We start from the raw sequence: 18,556 nt of genomic DNA, 5'->3' as shown, positions 1-18,556 counted from the left end.
ATGACCTAAACCTGATTACGGAATTAAGAGGAAAATTAGAATCAAAAAGAAAAAGAAAAAGAAAAAGAGAATTGAGCTTAGTATGGATTCTGTGATATACGTAGGAGGCTGAATTTTTCAGAAACAGTCAGGGTCCAAAGACCAAAAACCCAATCCCTGAAATGAGTGAGCTTATGGGCCGCTAGTGGACATTTTTATAAACAAACGACAAAGAACCTGCAAGGCAAAAAGTCATCTCGACGCACAGCCCACAGGAAAAACCGAAGCCCAAGCAGTAATGGATAAGCAGAGGAGGCCCACCCACAGTGCTCGACAGTCCACCCACAGCTCACGTCCACGGCAATACCCAATTATACTCCGTTGTGATCCTGGCGCTTATCTTCTACGCGCTTTAAAAGTTCGCGTCGAGTAAAAAGTAAAAACAAACACAATTGATTCGAAACTATAACCTCGTCACTCATCAGCTTATCATTTCCCTCCATAACAAATTAACGACCAACGAACCAACCAAGCAAGTATTCTTTACTTTGTCTTCTTCTCTTCTTCTGTACGACTAAGATCCATTTCTTCTTCCTTCTGCGCACTCATTCTCTTCTCAGTACAAGAATTAAGAGCTTATATTTGGAGAATCGATTGAAGAAATTTAGTTACCTTTGAACTGCTAAAGAAATCGGGCGATAATGGCGGCACCGGTGGTGGATGCAGAGTACAGGAAGGAAATAGAGAGGGCTCGCAGAAACCTTAGAGCTCTCATTTCCTCCAAGAACTGCGCCCCTATCATGCTCCGCTTAGCGTATCTCTCTCTATTTCTTTCTTCTTTCATCTCTCCTTTTTTTTTTTCTCCTTTTTCTCTTTTCTTTTCTCGGGTCTGTTTCCTTAGTTGCATTTGCATGTTTACGAACAGGAACCATTTGATTTTTGTTATATACATAAAGCTTGTCGGTTATGAGCTCAATTGAAAACCTGAGGGTGGATACATGTATATATTTCTTTGTAGGTGGCACGACGCGGGGACTTATGATGCTAAAACAAAGACAGGAGGGCCTAATGGATCAATCAGGAACGAGGTAGAATTGAAGCATGCTGCCAATAACGGCTTGAAAATTGCAGTCGACCTATGTGGTCAGTCCACCCTTCCCCTTATGATTTCAAAAACTAAAGTACATGTAACGCAGAGATTTGTATACCTCCTGAGATTTTTTAGAGCAGTTCTGCTGGTGATTAGGCATTTATGACATGATGGTTTTAGATTGTTTCTTCAGTTTCGAGTAGCTAATGAGCTATGCTCTGAATCTGATAGTTTTGTGCGGAGAAAAAGATTGCGATAAAGATTATTAAGTTTATTTCATATAGTATCTAGTTTTTTGAATCACATACAGTGTCTACTTCATACGCTGAATATGACTTTCTTGTTCACTGAATTAATGGATTCATTCTTTTCTTTTTTTTCTCTTCTTCGCGAGCAGAGGACATAAAAGCTAAACATCCAAAAATTACATATGCTGACCTCTATCAGGTAATTTTAGTTGCCTGTTCTAGTTTCTGTTAGTAGCTGCTGGTTTATGTTGCCTTTCTGCTTAATTTGGTGAACCTGCTTTGCTTCATTCATGTAATGACCATAGAAATGGAGAATTCTATGAGTTAGTGTGGCAAGGACATATAAGCTTTTAGTATGGCAAGGACATATTAGCTTTATGAATATTTCCTTCTATTGCATTTCCGATTCTTCTGCAAGGTTCAAACTGGAGCCTTGATTTGTTTTTCCTTTCTTTGATATCTTGAGTTTTCAGCTGGCTGGTGTTGTAGCAGTTGAGGTAACTGGAGGCCCTACCATTGATTTTGTCCCAGGTAGAAAGGTATGCTATGGAGGAAGTTATGAACATCCAACTCGAATTTTCTTTGTGCTATCTTTAACTGAAGAGAAAGACAATGTGCTTCAGTAACTTGTTACTTTTCCGTCAGGACTCTGTGGTTTGTCCGGAAGAAGGCCGCCTTCCTGATGCTAAGGAAGGTTAGTCATGTCACAAAAATTTACATTGGGTTGTTATACTACTGTTTTCTTGTTTATTTAGTGTATGCTCAAAGTGTAAATTTGCCTTTTATATCAATTTAATAGATATGCTTGCTAATTAACTGAATGAATATGCTGGCTAATATTCTTCTTCGAATGCAACTAACAAGATGACCTTGCAAATTGCAACATTTAGTGACCTACAATGAAGAGCTTGAAGGCCATTTATGTTTACTAAAGAACGATTGCACTCAGTTAAACACGATTTTAGAAGCTAGTTATATTTCTCTAATCCGCGCCTTCCTCCCTTCTCCCCCACATCAGGTGTATCACATTTAAGAGATGTCTTCTACAGGATGGGTCTTTCTGATCAGGATATTGTGGCGCTCTCTGGGGGCCACACATTGGTAATTTTTACCCACATATACAGCATTTGATTTTTTGTATAGTTTACCAAAGTAAAGAGCTTACATAAACTTTCCAAGTTTATCCAGGGTAGGGCTCATCTAGAGCGATCTGGTTTTGATGGACCTTGGACATATGAACCTCTGAAATTTGACAACTCATATTTCTTGTAAGATTAGACAGAGAGAGTTGGCATCTTTTTGGATTGCTATCTATGGAATAATATGATCTTTTAATGTTTGTAAACATTGTGATATGACAGCGAGCTTCTGAAAGGCGATTCAGAAGGCCTTTTGAAACTTCCCACAGATAAAGCTCTGGTAGAGGACCCTGAATTTCGTCGATTTGTGGAGATTTATGCAAAGGTAGAGCAGCTTATTCTTCACAACTTTTAAATTGTTAGACTGCAAGGAAGTGGAACTTGGTTCTTCTGCACTAATCTTTGACTTAGCTCTAAAGTTGATATTAACATGAATCAGAAACAAAGCGGATCATACCTGTGAAAAGATGTGCTTGTAAACTTGTCTGATATTTTGTGTGGTTGATACGTGTCAGTTAGATAATCTGCAAATACGTATAATTTTAGAGACTGAGGGACTGATGTGCATTCGCCAGCAAATTCTTCTGGGATTGGGAAAATAGGGGTGGTCTTACCATAGACTCTTCCTAGTATAAGCAGCAGTAAAAGCCCTGGAAAAGGTTGAGATGATGGAGGTGGGAGGTACATTTTGGTACTAAAATTGAAAGAACAAGTGTGCTTGTGAATTTGACAAAAAAAAGAAATGAAAAATCTGCTTTTGGAAAATGGATAACTACTGATTTTGAAATTTTTTTTTTTTTTTTTGACATTCTCTATTGTAAACAATGGTTATACAGGTCAGAAAATTGTTCATAAAAATCATATGAGATGGATTACTTTTCTCCACGGAAATATTGCTACACAAAACTAATTGAAGAACAAAAGGGAAAGGACAGAAAAACCACACCCTCTTTTGTTATATTACTTTATGCACCCTTACTCAATGAAGCCAATTTGTGATGATCAGTAATTGTTTTTGCTTTGGCTCTGGCAGGATCAGGAGGCATTCTTCAGAGATTATGCAGCCTCACATAAGAAACTTTCAGAGCTTGGATTCAACCCACCTTCCTCTCGTTTCAAATTAGCCCAAGCTGCATTTGGAGTAGCTGTTGCTGCAACTGTAGTCATCTTGAGTTACTTCTACGAAATTAACAGAAGAGCCAAGTAAACAAGATTTCTGAATTATTTACGTTCAATTGAATTATGTCATAGCAACTATATATCTTGTCACAGTTGTGATTCACATGAAGATCAAATAATGCAATTGTCCTCTCATATGCTATGGGGGCAAACATTTAGACCAATATCCTTTGAAGGATTTTCCTTTGTAATGTAATCTTTATGTTGCCATTCCGCACCAATGGGTTTACAAGCTTGCTCTTAGAAGAACAAAAAATAAGGGAAAAAAAAAGAAGTAAAAGGTGGTATGAACTTAAATCAGAAGTAACATCACGGAAGTAAGCATGAAAGGAAGAATTTTATTGGGAAAGTGAGGTCAAAATAATTGTTACATCAAGCCGCCACAAGGCAAAGTTTAATAAATAGGACTGTTAACCTCGATATTAATTTAACCTATTTTAGAACAAGTAGAACCAAGTAAGACATACTCCCTTATTGAGAAATATGAGTTGAGGAGAAAAAGTTCATCTCCAAGCTAAGACTGGATAAAACCTAAAATAAAATTATTCAATTAGCTGCTGCTGTATGGCTAATATGTTAGTTAAGCCCTTGGACTCAAAGACAGCGTGATGTCCTGAAAGACCTTCAACCTTTTATCAACCTTTTGCTGAGATACTCCTGCATCATTCCTGGATTCCAAAAATTTCCCAGACTCATCGCCTGAACCTAATACCGCGGCTAGTATTGCCTCTTCAAAGTCCTTGCTATCTGGTAGCAAATCTGCCAGCCTATCGGAATCTTTCTCTGGCGAAATTGATTGCTTTCGGACCTTTTGTTCTGGCTCTAGGGATGATATCATCATCAACTCTCCCATTGTCTTTGCTCTAGCCGAGTTAGCAGCATTTCCAGATCTTGTTCTCTTGAGTGTTTCTGGAAACTGAGAACCGATTGGATCCTTGGAAGATTTTGAAAAATAAAATGGCGGTGCATCAATGTTGAGTGAATTCCCATAAACAACACTTGATTTGACATTTTTCTGTACAGGAGGAACCATTTGGTTCTGTATTAGGTTAGAACTGATATTCTCATCAGCATATTCGTCCCGGTGGTGATTAGAAGAATCTGCAGTCGACACATTGCTCTGCTCTTTACAAGGCTGAGGCTGCCAGATTGCTGAAGAACCCAGGAATGCATCAAACAACTTGCTCTGTTCTACCCTATCTCCACCTTTATTCATCATCTCAGACTCAAGATCCCGGAGCATTTGCTGAGCTCTCTCATAAGCCTTAAGATGTGAATCGATGCCTCTAGGGCCATCAGCCACTGCTGGTTTGACTCTCCTGAGATTCTCTTTGGCCTCAGCTATTCTCCCTTGTTTCATTAAACAGATGCCCAAATTGCACATCTTATTATTGTCCGGTGCAATCAATAATGCCCTCCGGTAAGCATCTTCAGCTTCAATATAGTTGTTTTGCTGCATTAATGCCCATCCCAGGTTCCCCTGAAACATACAAAGTTTTGTCCATTTTCATGAACATTCTGATTTCAGTATAAGCAAGAAGCAAATTAGGATGCAATTGAAGTTCGGCACTGGATCAATACCAGTAATCGGGTGGCTTCTTGGTCAACAGACACCTGAAATTTCTTCCCTTGAGATCTTGCTGTCTTTGTGCGCTTCCCGTTAAAGGCCATTCCTTGTTGAATTAAGTATAACTTATGCCTTAACAATCCTATCTGGTCATCCAATCTCCCACATCTCTGGAAGATCATATATTTGATTATAATGCTAACTTTGATAACTGTAATTAACTTTCTAAATGGAAATAATTGACAGTAAAAGGAAGTATTATACCTTGTAGAGGTCTAACAAGATGTTGTCGAGAGCCTCTTGAGCTTGATCAGAACACCGACTTCTCAGTGACTTAATAGCTTCAATAGCTTCTTCTGCCCTATTCTGCTGCTTCATTACAATTGCCATATCTTTCAAAGCACTATCTACTCTATCTCCAGCATTAATGGCTGCCCAAAATAATGGTATGGCTTTTTCTGGATCCTTATCCACTAACTGAGCAATATAAAAACACAAATGCAGACAACATCAGTAAAATCCAGAAAGTGCTGAAAAAATTAAAAGGCCATATCCATTTGAAACAGAGATGCCGGAAACAATGAAAGAGAGTCTAACCCGTTTTCAAAAAGTTTCAATTCTGAAGAAGAAAAAGGGGAAAAAAATTAAAGCAGCCCATTTGAAAAAAAGTAGCTTACTTGGACATTTTTGGCTCTGACGTAAGGGGTGTCACCCACTGGGACTTTGTGAGCGACATGGAAGGATTCAGAGCGAGTTCTGGAGACCCCGAGAGGCTTAGCAGGAGATGAAGGAGCGGATTTCGTGGGTCTGAATCCAGGAGGTGCATTCCACATATCTTGCAACATCTTCAGTTTCAAATGGGTTTTAGCAGTTAATTTGATTTGAGCGCAAGAGACGTTGAAAGAAATGTGGAATTATTCAGGAGAGGATACTACTGCTTTGTGGGTTTGGTGCAGAAATGGAGGGAGGGTGGAGAATGGAGAGAGAGGTAGGGAGAAGAGATGGAGGAGGGAGGCCAACTCAGGGTCTAATTTAGCGAAGCATGGGAAGGAGAAAAGTTTTGAATCATTTGACCGTTGCAGGTTACCGTTTTACAGGCTAGCCGTTGCGTCTATACTATAATTTAAGGGGTAATTTCAGAAACCTCCTTGTGATTTCTGACAATTTCACTGCCCTCCCCTTAAGTTTTGAAAATATCACTTACCTCCCCTATAAGCCATTTGGACCCAATCTCATGGATGGTCAAATGACTTTACCATCCTTTTAACTTAAGAAATATTACATATTTATATGGAGAGAAACAATTTAGTCACTTGTACTGAATTAACCATGATTTTGAATATAAAAAAATTTGAAAATCTTGGATACTAAATTTTATAATGATAATTGTTAACATTTTATAATTCTTTTTTTATATTTTAGTAGTTTTTGTAATTTCTTTCTTCGAAGAAAAGATTAAAATTCTTATTTAAATATTATTATGTCATACATTTTTCATAAGAATAACAAGATGAATATGAAAATACACAAAAGACGGTAAAGTATTAAAATATGTTTACAATTAGATTTTATTAAGTTATGGATAAAATGTAACCACACATAATCTATTCTTTTCTTTCTTTTTCAAAATATTTGGTGTTTCTTTTTTTTTCTTTGTATAAGTAATCCAAACAAGATGGCTAGAAAAAAATTTTCTACTTTGATTTATTTGCGTTTCCATTAAAATCATACCCTTTTATTAATCCAAACGTTACTTGAGAGTTATTTTTTTTATATAATTACAAATGATGGAAATTTCTTGTTAATCATATGAAAAAATGGACCCTATAAGTTAAAGAAATAATTCAAAAAACATAGCATATTTTAGCATATTCTATATTTTTTTATCAGTAGCCATCTATATTTTTTATCATTAGCCATCTATTGTGATACTTTTTTTCATAAAAGGCCATATTTTGTCTTGTTCAATTTCTTTTCAAAAGTTTTTCAAATTCTGATACTAATAGCTAGTTTGGATATTTAGGTTAGAAAAAAAAAAGATGGGAAATGTTAAGTTATAAGAGAAAGGAAAAGAAGAAATTTTAGTGTTGTTTGGGAGTTAAGGTAGGAAAAGGGATAATTTTGGATATATATATATGTCAATAAAAATTTGTTCAGTACACATTTGAGGACAAAATTGGCATTTAGAAAAATTTTATTGGGTATTCTCAGCTTTTCCAATACTTTCCGCCCACATTCAAGGGAAAAACTTTGATAACCACCACAGTAGGAGCTCATCTGTCCAAATTAGACGCTTTCCATCCATTTCCGCCCCTCAAAAACTACCAAATACTAGAAAGAATATTTTTTTTGTCACCTTCTTTTCTTTTCTCATCAGTCACAGCTCCCAAAACTAGCTATAAGAGTTTAGGAATTTTTTGCGTAAATTTTGACTCCAAATTAACAATTTTCCTCTTCAATACTTTGATTTTGCTATATTATATAGTACTATGAAAACTAATCGTTGTTACTAAATTCTATTACACTCATGCTAAAGTTTAGCCTTTGTTATCTATTTTTAACTAATACCTCCTTTTGATAACCAACTAGTAATAAGTTAAAGGGGTATTTTTGGTATAAAATATTCTTCTTACTCTTGAAATCATTTTTTTATTGTTGATTTTTTTGAATTGGGCTAATTTTTTATAAAGTAATTTTTTAAAAAATAGTTTTAAGGGAAGTTAATGATATTTTGAATACCTCAGGGGAGGACAGTGAAACTGTCATAAATCTCAGGAGAGGTTTTTGAAATAATTTAACAGAGGAGGAGAGAACGCATATCGTTTGTCACGTTGACTACGCGCCACTTTTACATGTAAAGCATCTGTATTTTCATTTTCTGTGTTTTAAACGCCTGTTTTCTAATATTTCCTTGCGCCTATACCCTTCCGTTAAGTTTTGGCATTTAGCCCTCATTTACGGTTTACCCCATTCACTCTTTCCTAATTTTTTTTAGTGAATGTAAGATTTCAAATCCACGACTTCACATTTATATTTTTTCCATACCACCTAACCCGTCTTAGAACAATTTATGTGTCGTTTGGCTTCTAGTTTCTATATTGCACATTTGCACTTATTTGTTCGCTCAATCCCTCCACATTAAAGACTACAAATTACTTCGAGGTGCCAACATCAGCTCTTCATTTTTTTCCCCTCCCAGGAGTGTGTGATAATCATTAGTAATATATGGTGATTTCTTGCACTCATGTCTATTTTCTGGCAGTCAGATACTGCTGCTACTCGTGCATTTATTGAATCGCATTTTGAATAAAGAATTAAAAAACATCGAAATAAATGAAAGCTAGAATTCAGGAAATCTTGCTTGGTCTCTTGCATTTCCAGCAATTTCGAGGGATTCAAGTTTTGCATTAGTAAAAGGTTTATTCCATTTTGTGCCCTATAATAATATGATCTTATTTCAACCCCCCTAAAGTGCAATTACTTTAGCATAACAACTTTAAACCTTTTTACCCAGGAAAACATAGAGCCCTTTAGCATGATGAATTTAAACTTTTTTATACAAGAAAATATAGCCCACCTTTTGTTACAGGATAGAAGAAACCTACATTCATCATTTCCCCTACTTCACAAATCTGGACTTTGAGGCATCAATGGATGATCGTCCGAGGCTATTAGTCCGGACCATGTAAACTCCCGTTTAAAATAAATAGTCCAAATTTATTCTTGTACACTATCAAAAAACTTAAGATAGAGTAGTAAACTAAATCTCAACTTCCAATCCTCCATTTTCTCAATTATGTATCCCATGCAATATATGCTTGAAAGTCTAGAGGCCCCTTTTCCGACAAACTTTTCCACCTTCAAACTTCACAACGGGTCAAGCTCCTTACAAATATCAGTCGATACTAATAATCAGAACTCCTCTTGACTTGATTTGCCTCAATTTCTGTTAACATTCTAATGTGTATCAATCTGAATGGCCTCACTTGACAAATGTCTTGCAACAAGTACGTTTCCCTCCCGGGGAATGTAAAAATAGATGTCAGCAAAACTTTAACATGAATAATGGGTTGGCATTCACTTATCATTGACGGTAATGAATGAAAATACAACTGCTAGTATGCAAATACATTTCATTGGCCTCCCAAAGGCATGATGAAACTTACATGGGTATAACAAATAAAAATCGAAAATGAAACTCACATGGGTATCAGTATAGCAAAGGCAATGAACAAGTCATTCCTCCAACTACAGTGCTCTAAAACTCTCTGTTTTGTCAAGCCTGGAAGTGCCAGAACTGGATGACTCTCCCACTGCATCAGGGGAAGTGGCCATACGAGCTGATTCCTTCTTTAGTTTTGTGGGCAACCCTGAAACCTCCTGCAGTATTAAGACAGAAAGATGAAAATAAATAGTATAAAACATAAGAGCACATGTTCCTTTGTGTCTTATTGCCACCCATAATGATAATCGAACTACTCCTGGCAGAGTTCCAAACGTATCTTTGTTTAAATGAAGACCTCTAGAACTACCAAGAGCATGGGAAGTCCAATAAAGAGGAACTTTTTAGGGAAGACTGATGCAGAATGCAGGCGGAAGAAGAGAGAGTAATGTAAAGCAACAAAGTCCTATCCTCATCTAATGCAATGCATATCATTGAACAGATTGCATAGACAAGTGACACATGATACATTGTAACCACTGCATATTCCAATCAACTTAGGTACATATTAACTGGAGCTAACCTTAATGCATTCAATTGAATAGCTACCTAATTACCTTCATCAAATGCAATCTCAAGTCACAGGGTCGAACTTGGTTCCCAATACACGCCATAACAAATTTGGAATAATGAAACAGAACATCAGCAGCAGCTTGCTTCTTTTCTTCAGTCTGGCAATCAATACTCAAACCTTATGGTTAGAAAGTAGTATGAATGAGTTCAAAGAGAAATCTAAAAATTAAACAATATCACAAACAGCAAATTGAAAGTTAAAAGGCATTAGCAAGTGCCAAACGCCAAAGATTTCTTTTTTCATCTTGCTAACATTAAATCCATCAACCACACTACTTTTCTCTCCTTGACATGCCACTAAAATCCATGCATTCACTAACTTGAACAACTTCTGACAAGGGAATGCCCAGTAATTCAAATTCAGTAGACTGAAAAGGTAAAATCATGTTTTCCACCCAACTTACCTTTCTATTTGAAAGAAGAATGGCCAAGTTAGATATTTTACCGTATGCATTCCAGAGTGTTTGTATTTACAACGCGTTTTTACCAGAGGCAAAATTAACAACACCCTCTCTTCCTGATCAGTTCTAGAATCATACAAGAGTCCACGGAAAAGCTCTCACCACCGGTTGGATTCTCTAAGAAATAAAAACAGAAAGAAATTGTGCAGTATCTACATCCTAATAACCAAGAACTGAATTAGCTGATATACTTTTCAATCTGACAAACACTACCAGTGCAGCTACATACAGACTACTGATGCCAAGCATCTTGAAGAGGATGAAATAGGTGCGGCATCATCTCTGACAGTGTATATATGGATAAAGCCACATATCAAGCAAGTCAGGAATTGAGTTAAAATAATTTTGACAGACAAAATTAAAGTGATTATTTTTTTAATCATTTATTGTTTTCCCTTCTGATAGTTTGACCACAGAATTACCCAATGCAAATTCATCAACCTGAAGAAATATATACAAATCACTTAACCTCGAACAGCAAACGAATAATGCTGCCAGAATTTTGGCTTTAGCAATTAAGCAAGTAACAAACGTTGATTCATATTAAAAAAAAATAAAATAAAATCTAGGGCTCCTATCCAATTGCAAAGCTAAATAAAGGATTAAAATTATATTCAATTCCAGAAATGAAGAGAGACATTAAACTAGATTTAGATTAGAGGTTGACCTCGTAGTCTTCCCTCATCGCTGCAATCGAACACCTTTCTTCCTCTTCTTCCACCTATGCATCCAACCCCAGTGTCACCCATGCTTCACCTTCTTTAATACACTGCGCCTACCTTTTCTATTCATGATTAAAATTTGTGAACATTAATAGCCGAAGCTGGCCTATTAGCTCAGTTGGTTAGAGCGTCGTGCTAATAACGCGAAGGTCGCAGGTTCGAGACCTGCATGGGCCAATTAGCTTGGGTTTTTCCATTTTCTCCGAGAAAACAGATTTATTAATGTATAACTGTTTTTTTTTTTTTTTGGAGGAAAAGGTGTCTGTTAGTACTTGATTTGGTCTTTCATCAGATGCTTAAAAGTTTGTAAACAATATTTGTGATTATAATTTTATTTGCTTTATTTTTCATATAATTATTAATATCAAATATGAATAAACACTTATTTAGAGTCAACTGATATATGTTAATTTGTTCTACGAACCAAAGTTCGAGACCTGCATGGGCCATTAGCATGTGTTTATCCATTTTCTCCGAGAAAATAGGTTTATTAATGTGTAACTGTTTTTTTTTTGGGTGGAAAAGTTGTTAGTACTTGATTTGGTCTTTCACCAGATGCTTAAAAGTTTGTAAACAATATTTGTGATTATAATTTTATTTGCTTTATTTTTCATATAATTATTAATATCAAATATGAATAAACACTTATTTAGAGTCAACTGATATAAGTTAATTTGTTCTACGAACCAAATTTCGAGACCTGCATGGGCCATTAGCATGTTTATCTATTTTCTCCGAGAAAACATGTTTATTAATGTATAACTGTTTTTTTTTTGGTGGAAAAGGTGTCTGTTAGTACTTGATTTGGTCTTTCACCATATGCTTAAAAGTTTGTAAACAATATTTGTGATTATAATTTTGTTTGCTTTATTTTTCATATAATTATTAATATCAAATATGAATAAACACTTATTTAGAGTCAATTGATATAAGTTAATTTGTTATACGAACCAAAGTTTGAGTTGAAATTTTGGATGATGGCCATTATTTGAGTATAAGAATGAGCAAGTATTTTAATTCTAGAACCAGAGTATATTCCGATCATTTGAGCTCTTTAGGAGATTCCGAGAAAAAAGAGCATCCAATCACCGTAGCCGGCCTATTAGCTCAGTTGGTTAGAGCGTCGTGCTAATAACGCGAAGGTCGCAGGTTCGAGACCTGCATGGGCCATTAGCATGTGTTTTTCTTTTTTCTCCGGGAAATCAGGTTTACTAATGTATAATTGTTTTTTTTTTTTTTGGGGAAAAGGTGTCTGTTTGACTTGATTTGGTCTTTTATCGGATGGTTAAAAGTTTGTAAACAATATTTGTGATTATAATTTTGTTTGCTTTATTTTTCATATAATTATTAATATCAAATATAAATAAACACTTATTTAGAGTCAATTGATATAAGTTAATTTGTTATACGAACCAAAGTTTGAGTTGAAATTTTGGATGATGGCCATTATTTGAGTATAAGAATGAGCAAGTATTTTAATTCTAGAACCAGAGTATATTCCGATCATTTGAGCTCTTTAGGAGATTCCGAGAAAAAAGAGCATCCAATCATCGTAGCCGGCCTATTAGCTCAGTTGGTTAGAGCGTCGTGCTAATAACGCGAAGGTCGCAGGTTCGAGACCTGCATGGGCCATTAACATGTGTTTTTCTTTTTTCTCCGGGAAATCAGGTTTACTAATGTATAATTGTTTTTTTTTTTTTGGGGAAAAGGTGTCTGTTTGACTTGATTTGGTCTTTTATCGGATGGTTAAAAGTTTGTAAACAATATTTGTGATTATAATTTTGTTTGCTTTATTTTTCATATAATTATTAATATCAAATATAAATAAACACTTATTTAGAGTCAATTGATATAAGTTAATTTGTTATACGAACCAAAGTTTGAGTTGAAATTTTGGATGATGGCCATTATTTGAGTATAAGAATGAGCAAGTATTTTAATTCTAGAACCAGAGTATATTCCGATCATTTGAGCTCTTTAGGAGATTCCGAGAAAAAAGAGCATCCAATCATCGTAGCCGGCCTATTAGCTCAGTTGGTTAGAGCGTCGTGCTAATAACGCGAAGGTCGCAGGTTCGAGACCTGCATGGGCCATTAGCATGTGTTTTTCTTTTTTCTCCGGGAAATCAGGTTTACTAATGTATAACTGCTTTTTTTTTTGTGGAAAATGTTTCTGTTTGACTTGATTTGGTCTTTTATCGGATGGTTAAAAGTTTGTAAACAATATTTGTGATTATAATTTTGTTTGCTTTATTTTTCATATAATTATTAATATCAAATATAAATAAACACTTATTTAGAGTCAACTGAAATAAGTTAATTTGTTCTACGAACCAAAGTTTGAGTTGAAGTTTTGGATGATGGTCATTATTTGAGTATAAGAATAAGCAAGTGTTTTATTACTAGAATCAGAGTATGTTCCGATCATTTGATTTCTTTAGGAGATTCCGAAAAAAAAAAGCATCCAACAACCATAGCTGGCCTATTAGCTCAGTTGGTTAGAACGTCATGCTAATAACGCGAAGGTTGCAGGTTCGAGACCTACATGGGCCATTAGCATGTTTTTATCTTTTTTTTTCCCGAAAAAAACAGGTTTACTAATGTATAACTATATTTTTTTTGTGAAAAAGGTGTGTGTTTGTATTTGATTTGGTCTTTTATCGGATGGTTAAAAGTTTGCAAACAATATTTGTGATTATAATTTTGTTTGCTTTATTTTTCATATAATTATTAATATCAAATATGAATAAACACTTATTTAGTGTCAACTGATATACGTTAATTTGTTCTACGAACCAAAGTTTGAGTTGAAATTTTGGATGATGGCCATTATTTGAGTATAAGAATGAGCAAGTATTTTAATTCTAGAACCAGAGTATATTCCGATCATTTGAGCTCTTTAGGAGATTCCGAGAAAAAAGAGCATCCAATCACCGTAGCCGGCCTATTAGCTCCGTTGGTTAGAGCGTCGTGCTAATAACGCGAAGGTCGCAGGTTCGAGACTTGTATGGGCCATTAGCATGTGTTTTTCTTTTTTCTCCGGGAAATCAGGTTTACTAATGTATAACTGCTTTTTTTTTGTGGAAAATGTGTCTGTTTGACTTGATTTGGTCTTTTATCGGATGGTTAAAAGTTTGTAAACAATATTTGTGATTATAATTTTGTTTTGCTTTATTTTTCATATAATTATTAATATCAAATATAAATAAACACTTATTTAGAGTCAACTGAAATAAGTTAATTTGTTATACGAACCAAAGTTTGAGTTGAAGTTTTGGATGATGGTCATTATTTGAGTATAAGAATAAGCAAGTGTTTTATTACTAGAATCAGAGTATGTTCCGATCATTTGAGTTCTTTAGGAGATTCCGAAAAAAAAGAGCATCCAACAACCGTAGCCGGCCTATTAGCTCAGTTGGTTAGAGCGTCGTGCTAATAACGCGAAGGTCGCAGGTTCGAGACCTGCATGGGCCATTAGCAGGTTTTTATCTTTTTTTTCCCGGAAAAACCGGTTTACTAATGTATAACTATATATATTTTTTTTGTGGAAAAAGTGTGTGTTTGTACTTGATTTGATCTTTTATCGGATGGTTAAAAGTTTGCAAACAATATTTGTGATTATAATTTTGTTTGCTTTATTTTTCATATATTTATTAATATCAAATATGAATAAACACTTATTTAGAGTCAACTGATATAAGTTAATTTGTTATACGAACCAAAGTTTGAGTTGTAGTTTTGGATGATGGTAATTATTTGAGCATAAGAATAAGCAAGTGTTTTAGTACTAGAATCAGAGTATGTTCCGATCATTTGATTTCTTTAGGAGATTCCCAAAAAAAAGAGCATCCAACAACCATAGCTGGCCTATTAGCTCAGTTGCTTAGAACGTCGTGCAAATAATGCGAAGGTTGCAGGTTCGAGACCTACATGGGCCATTAGCATGTTTTTATCTCTTTTTTTTCCCGAAAAAAACAGGTTTACTAATGTATAACTATATTTTTTTTGTGAAAAAGGTGTGTGTTTGTACTTGATTTGGTCTTTTATCGGATGGTTAAAAGTTTGCAAACAATATTTGTGATTATAATTTTGTTTGCTTTATTTTTCATATAATTATTAATATCAAATATGAATAAACACTTATTTAGAGTCAACTGATATACGTTAATTTGTTCTACGAACCAAAGTTTGAGTTGAAATTTTGGATGATGGCCATTATTTGAGTATAAGAATGAGCAAGTATTTTAATTCTAGAACCAGAGTATATTCCGATCATTTGAGCTCTTTAGGAGATTCCGAGAAAAAAGAGCATCCAATCACCGTAGCCGGCCTATTAGCTCCGTTGGTTAGAGCATCGTGCTAATAACGCGAAGGTCGCAGGTTCGAGACCTGCATGGGCCATTAGCATGTGTTTTTCTCTTTTTTCCGGGAAATCAGGTTTACTAATATATAACTGTTTTTTTTTGTGTGGAAAATGTGTCTGTTTGACTTGATTTGGTCTTTTATCGGATGGTTAAAAGTTTGTAAACAATATTTGTGATTATAATTTTGTTTGCTTTATTTTTCATATAATTATTAATATCAAATATAAATAAACGCTTATTTTGAGTCAACTGAAATAAGTTAATTTGTTCTACGAACCAAAGTTTGAGTTGAAGTTTTGGATGATGGTCATTATTTGAGTATAAGAATAAGCAAGTGTTTTATTACTAGAATCAGAGTATGTTCCGATCATTTGAGTTCTTTAGGAGATTCCGAAAAAAAAGAGCATCCAACAACCGTAGCCGGCCTATTAGCTCAGTTGGTTAGAGCGTCGTGCTAATAACGCGAAGGTCGCAGGTTCGAGACCTGCATGGGCCATTAGCATGTTTTTATCTTTTTTTTCCCGGAAAAACCGGTTTACTAATGTATAACTATATTTTTTTTTTTTGTGGAAAAGGTGTGTGTTTGTACTTGATTTGGTCTTTTATTGGATGGTTAAAAGTTTGCAAACAATATTTGTGATTATAATTTTGTTTGCTTTATTTTTCATATATTTATTAATATCAAATATGAATAAACACTTATTTAGAGTCAACTGATATAAGTTAATTTGTTATACGAACCAAAGTTTGAGTTGAAGTTTTGGATGATGGTAATTATTTGAGCATAAGAATAAGCAAGTGTTTTATTACTAGAATCAGAGTATGTTTCGATCATTTGATTTCTTTAGGAGATTCCGAAAAAAAAGAGCATCCAACTAGGGCTGTCAACGGGCCGGGTCCGGGCCGGAATTCATTATTCCGGACCCGAACCCGAATTACTGTACCGGGCCCGGATCCGACCCGTTTACCCGACGGGTCTTTTATTCTATGTTCCGGATCCGGATCCGGCGGGTCCCGGATCCGGGTCGGGTCTACCCGAACAAATTTAGCAAAATTTATAATTTCTAATAAAAATGAGAAAAAAATATATTTGTAAACTAATTTCTAACTAATGCAAAGAAAAAACCAAATAAGAAAAGAAATCAAATTGACTTTATTCAAATACATCACCCTAATCAAATTATATTGATAAATATATATTTTTTAAATTATTAATTCATTTATATCCGGATCCGGGTCTAATACGGGCCGGAATACTATATTCCGTATCCGATCCGTTTTTTTGTTTGACAAAACGGATCCGGATCCGGATCCGAAAAACGGAATTAAATCCCTACCCATACCCGCAATAATTTCACGGATCCGGGTCTAGACCCGACCCGTTGACAGGCCTACATCCAACAACCATAGCTGGCCTATTAGCTCAGTTGGTTAGAACGTCGTGCTAATAACGCGAAGGTTGCAGGTTCGAGACCTACATGGGCCATTAGCATGTTTTTATCTTTTTTTTTCCCGAAAAAAACAGGTTTACTAATGTATAACTATATTTTTTTTGTGAAAAAGGTGTGTGTTTGTACTTGATTTGGTCTTTTATCGGATGGTTAAAAGTTTGCAAACAATATTTGTGATTATAATTTTGTTTGCTTTATTTTTCATATAATTATTAATATCAAATATGAATAAACACTTATTTAGTGTCAACTGATATACGTTAATTTGTTCTACGAACCAAAGTTTGAGTTGAAATTTTGGATGATGGCCATTATTTGAGTATAAGAATGAGCAAGTATTTTAATTCTAGAACCAGAGTATATTCCGATCATTTGAGCTCTTTAGGAGATTCCGAGAAAAAAGAGCATCCAATCACCGTAGCCGGCCTATTAGCTCCGTTGGTTAGAGCGTCGTGCTAATAACGCGAAGGTCGCAGGTTCGAGACCTGCATGGGCCATTAGCATGTGTTTTTCTCTTTTTTCCGGGAAATCAGGTTTACTAATGTATAACTGCTTTTTTTTGTGTGGAAAATGTGTCTGTTTGACTTGATTTGGTCTTTTATCGGATGGTTAAAAGTTTGTAAACAATATTTGTGATTATAATTTTGTTTGCTTTATTTTTCATATAATTATTAATATCAAATATAAATAAACGCTTATTTAGAGTCAACTGAAATAAGTTAATTTGTTCTACGAACCAAAGTTTGAGTTGAAGTTTTGGATGATGGTCATTATTTGAGTATAAGAATAAGCAAGTGTTTTATTACTAGAATCAGAGTATGTTCCGATCATTTGAGTTCTTTAGGAGATTCCGAAAAAAAAGAGCATCCAACAACCGTAGCCGGCCTATTAGCTCAGTTGGTTAGAGCGTCGTGCTAATAACGCGAAGGTCGCAGGTTCGAGACCTGCATGGGCCATTAGCATGTTTTTATCTTTTTTTTCCCGGAAAAACCGGTTTACTAATGTATAACTATATTTTTTTTTTTTGTGGAAAAGGTGTGTGTTTGTACTTGATTTGGTCTTTTATCGGATGGTTAAAAGTTTGCAAACAATATTTGTGATTATAATTTTGTTTGCTTTATTTTTCATATATTTATTAATATCAAATATGAATAAACACTTATTTAGAGTCAACCGATACACGTTAATTTGTTCTACGAACCAAAGTTTGAGTGAAGTTTTGGATGATGGCCATTATTTGAGTATAAGAATGAGCAAGTATTTTAATTCTAGAACCAGAGTATGTTCCGATCCTTTAAGCTCTTTAGGAGATTCCGAAAAAAAAGTGCATCCAATCACCGTAGCCGGCCTATTAGCTCTGTTGGTTAGAGTGTCGTGCTAATAACGCGAAGGTCTCAGGTTCGAGACCTGCATGAGCCATTATCATGTGTTTTTCTTTTTTCTCCGGGAAAACAGGTTTACTAATGTATAATTAATTTTTTTTTTAGGGAAAAGGTATCTGTTTGTACTTGATTTTGTCTTTTATCGGATGGTTAAAAGTTTGTAAACAATATTTGTGATTA

At 35.0% G+C, this 18,556-nt stretch overlaps 3 protein-coding genes and 13 non-coding genes across 16 annotated transcripts; 14 read left to right on the top strand and 2 right to left on the bottom strand.

Annotated features, from left to right (window-relative positions):
- The first annotated feature begins 502 nt into the window (after positions 1 to 502).
- Positions 503 to 3,845, top strand: LOC113778147 (L-ascorbate peroxidase 3). Its single transcript, XM_027323434.1, has 9 exons — positions 503 to 793; positions 998 to 1,122; positions 1,467 to 1,516; positions 1,791 to 1,856; positions 1,963 to 2,011; positions 2,336 to 2,418; positions 2,506 to 2,585; positions 2,679 to 2,781; positions 3,490 to 3,845. The coding sequence occupies exons 1-9, from the start codon at positions 681 to 683 to the stop codon at positions 3,661 to 3,663; spliced, it is 843 nt and encodes a 280-aa protein (XP_027179235.1). The 5' UTR covers positions 503 to 680; the 3' UTR covers positions 3,664 to 3,845.
- Positions 3,846 to 3,953: 108 nt separating this feature from the next.
- LOC113778102 (protein POLLENLESS 3-LIKE 2) lies at positions 3,954 to 6,187 on the bottom strand. Its single transcript, XM_027323377.1, has 4 exons — positions 5,880 to 6,187; positions 5,467 to 5,679; positions 5,217 to 5,372; positions 3,954 to 5,115 (listed from the first exon to the last, which is right to left on the bottom strand). Exons 1-4 carry the CDS (start codon positions 6,045 to 6,047, stop codon positions 4,216 to 4,218), a joined length of 1,437 nt encoding a protein of 478 aa, XP_027179178.1. The 5' UTR covers positions 6,048 to 6,187; the 3' UTR covers positions 3,954 to 4,215.
- Positions 6,188 to 9,254: 3,067 nt separating this feature from the next.
- On the bottom strand, positions 9,255 to 11,205 carry LOC113777858. Its single transcript, XM_027323076.1, has 3 exons — positions 11,126 to 11,205; positions 9,982 to 10,095; positions 9,255 to 9,582 (listed from the first exon to the last, which is right to left on the bottom strand). Exons 1-3 carry the CDS (start codon positions 11,141 to 11,143, stop codon positions 9,451 to 9,453), a joined length of 264 nt encoding a protein of 87 aa, XP_027178877.1. The 5' UTR covers positions 11,144 to 11,205; the 3' UTR covers positions 9,255 to 9,450.
- A 78-nt stretch (positions 11,206 to 11,283) lies between these two features.
- TRNAI-AAU lies at positions 11,284 to 11,357 on the top strand. The gene has a single exon. It is a non-coding gene; the product is annotated as a tRNA-Ile (tRNA).
- A 919-nt stretch (positions 11,358 to 12,276) lies between these two features.
- Positions 12,277 to 12,350, top strand: TRNAI-AAU. The gene has a single exon. It is a non-coding gene; the product is annotated as a tRNA-Ile (tRNA).
- A 388-nt stretch (positions 12,351 to 12,738) lies between these two features.
- On the top strand, positions 12,739 to 12,812 carry TRNAI-AAU. The gene has a single exon. It is a non-coding gene; the product is annotated as a tRNA-Ile (tRNA).
- Positions 12,813 to 13,199: 387 nt separating this feature from the next.
- On the top strand, positions 13,200 to 13,273 carry TRNAI-AAU. The gene has a single exon. It is a non-coding gene; the product is annotated as a tRNA-Ile (tRNA).
- Positions 13,274 to 13,658: 385 nt separating this feature from the next.
- TRNAI-AAU lies at positions 13,659 to 13,732 on the top strand. Its single transcript has one exon. It is a non-coding gene; the product is annotated as a tRNA-Ile (tRNA).
- A 388-nt stretch (positions 13,733 to 14,120) lies between these two features.
- On the top strand, positions 14,121 to 14,194 carry TRNAI-AAU. The gene has a single exon. It is a non-coding gene; the product is annotated as a tRNA-Ile (tRNA).
- Positions 14,195 to 14,579: 385 nt separating this feature from the next.
- On the top strand, positions 14,580 to 14,653 carry TRNAI-AAU. Its single transcript has one exon. It is a non-coding gene; the product is annotated as a tRNA-Ile (tRNA).
- Positions 14,654 to 15,506: 853 nt separating this feature from the next.
- On the top strand, positions 15,507 to 15,580 carry TRNAI-AAU. The gene has a single exon. It is a non-coding gene; the product is annotated as a tRNA-Ile (tRNA).
- Positions 15,581 to 15,965: 385 nt separating this feature from the next.
- On the top strand, positions 15,966 to 16,039 carry TRNAI-AAU. Its single transcript has one exon. It is a non-coding gene; the product is annotated as a tRNA-Ile (tRNA).
- Positions 16,040 to 16,955: 916 nt separating this feature from the next.
- On the top strand, positions 16,956 to 17,029 carry TRNAI-AAU. The gene has a single exon. It is a non-coding gene; the product is annotated as a tRNA-Ile (tRNA).
- Positions 17,030 to 17,417: 388 nt separating this feature from the next.
- On the top strand, positions 17,418 to 17,491 carry TRNAI-AAU. Its single transcript has one exon. It is a non-coding gene; the product is annotated as a tRNA-Ile (tRNA).
- A 385-nt stretch (positions 17,492 to 17,876) lies between these two features.
- Positions 17,877 to 17,950, top strand: TRNAI-AAU. The gene has a single exon. It is a non-coding gene; the product is annotated as a tRNA-Ile (tRNA).
- A 389-nt stretch (positions 17,951 to 18,339) lies between these two features.
- TRNAI-AAU lies at positions 18,340 to 18,413 on the top strand. Its single transcript has one exon. It is a non-coding gene; the product is annotated as a tRNA-Ile (tRNA).
- The last annotated feature ends 143 nt before the right edge of the window (positions 18,414 to 18,556 follow it).

The sequence above is a fragment of the Coffea eugenioides genome, chromosome 7 (genome assembly GCF_003713205.1).
Source record: "Coffea eugenioides isolate CCC68of chromosome 7, Ceug_1.0, whole genome shotgun sequence".
Classification (NCBI taxonomy): Eukaryota; Viridiplantae; Streptophyta; class Magnoliopsida; order Gentianales; family Rubiaceae; genus Coffea; species Coffea eugenioides.
Note: the sequence above shows the minus strand (reverse complement) of the source record. Positions and strands in the feature narration are given on the sequence as shown.

Coding starts and splice junctions, on each gene's coding strand:
- LOC113778147 (XM_027323434.1), top strand. CDS start 681: ATGGCGGCACCGGTGGTGGATGCAGAGTACAGGAAGGAAATAGAGAGG. Junction 794..997: donor CCTATCATGCTCCGCTTAGC/GTATCTCTCTCT, acceptor ATTTCTTTGTAG/GTGGCACGACGCGGGGACTT. Junction 2,419..2,505: donor TCTCTGGGGGCCACACATTG/GTAATTTTTACC, acceptor AAGTTTATCCAG/GGTAGGGCTCATCTAGAGCG.
- LOC113778102 (XM_027323377.1), bottom strand. CDS start 6,047: ATGTTGCAAGATATGTGGAATGCACCTCCTGGATTCAGACCCACGAAA. Junction 5,680..5,879: donor TCAGAGCCAAAAATGTCCAA/GTAAGCTACTTT, acceptor TATATTGCTCAG/TTAGTGGATAAGGATCCAGA. Junction 5,116..5,216: donor AAGAAGCCACCCGATTACTG/GTATTGATCCAG, acceptor TGTATGTTTCAG/GGGAACCTGGGATGGGCATT.
- LOC113777858 (XM_027323076.1), bottom strand. Junction 9,583..9,981: donor TGAGATTGCATTTGATGAAG/GTAATTAGGTAG, acceptor TTAATACTGCAG/GAGGTTTCAGGGTTGCCCAC.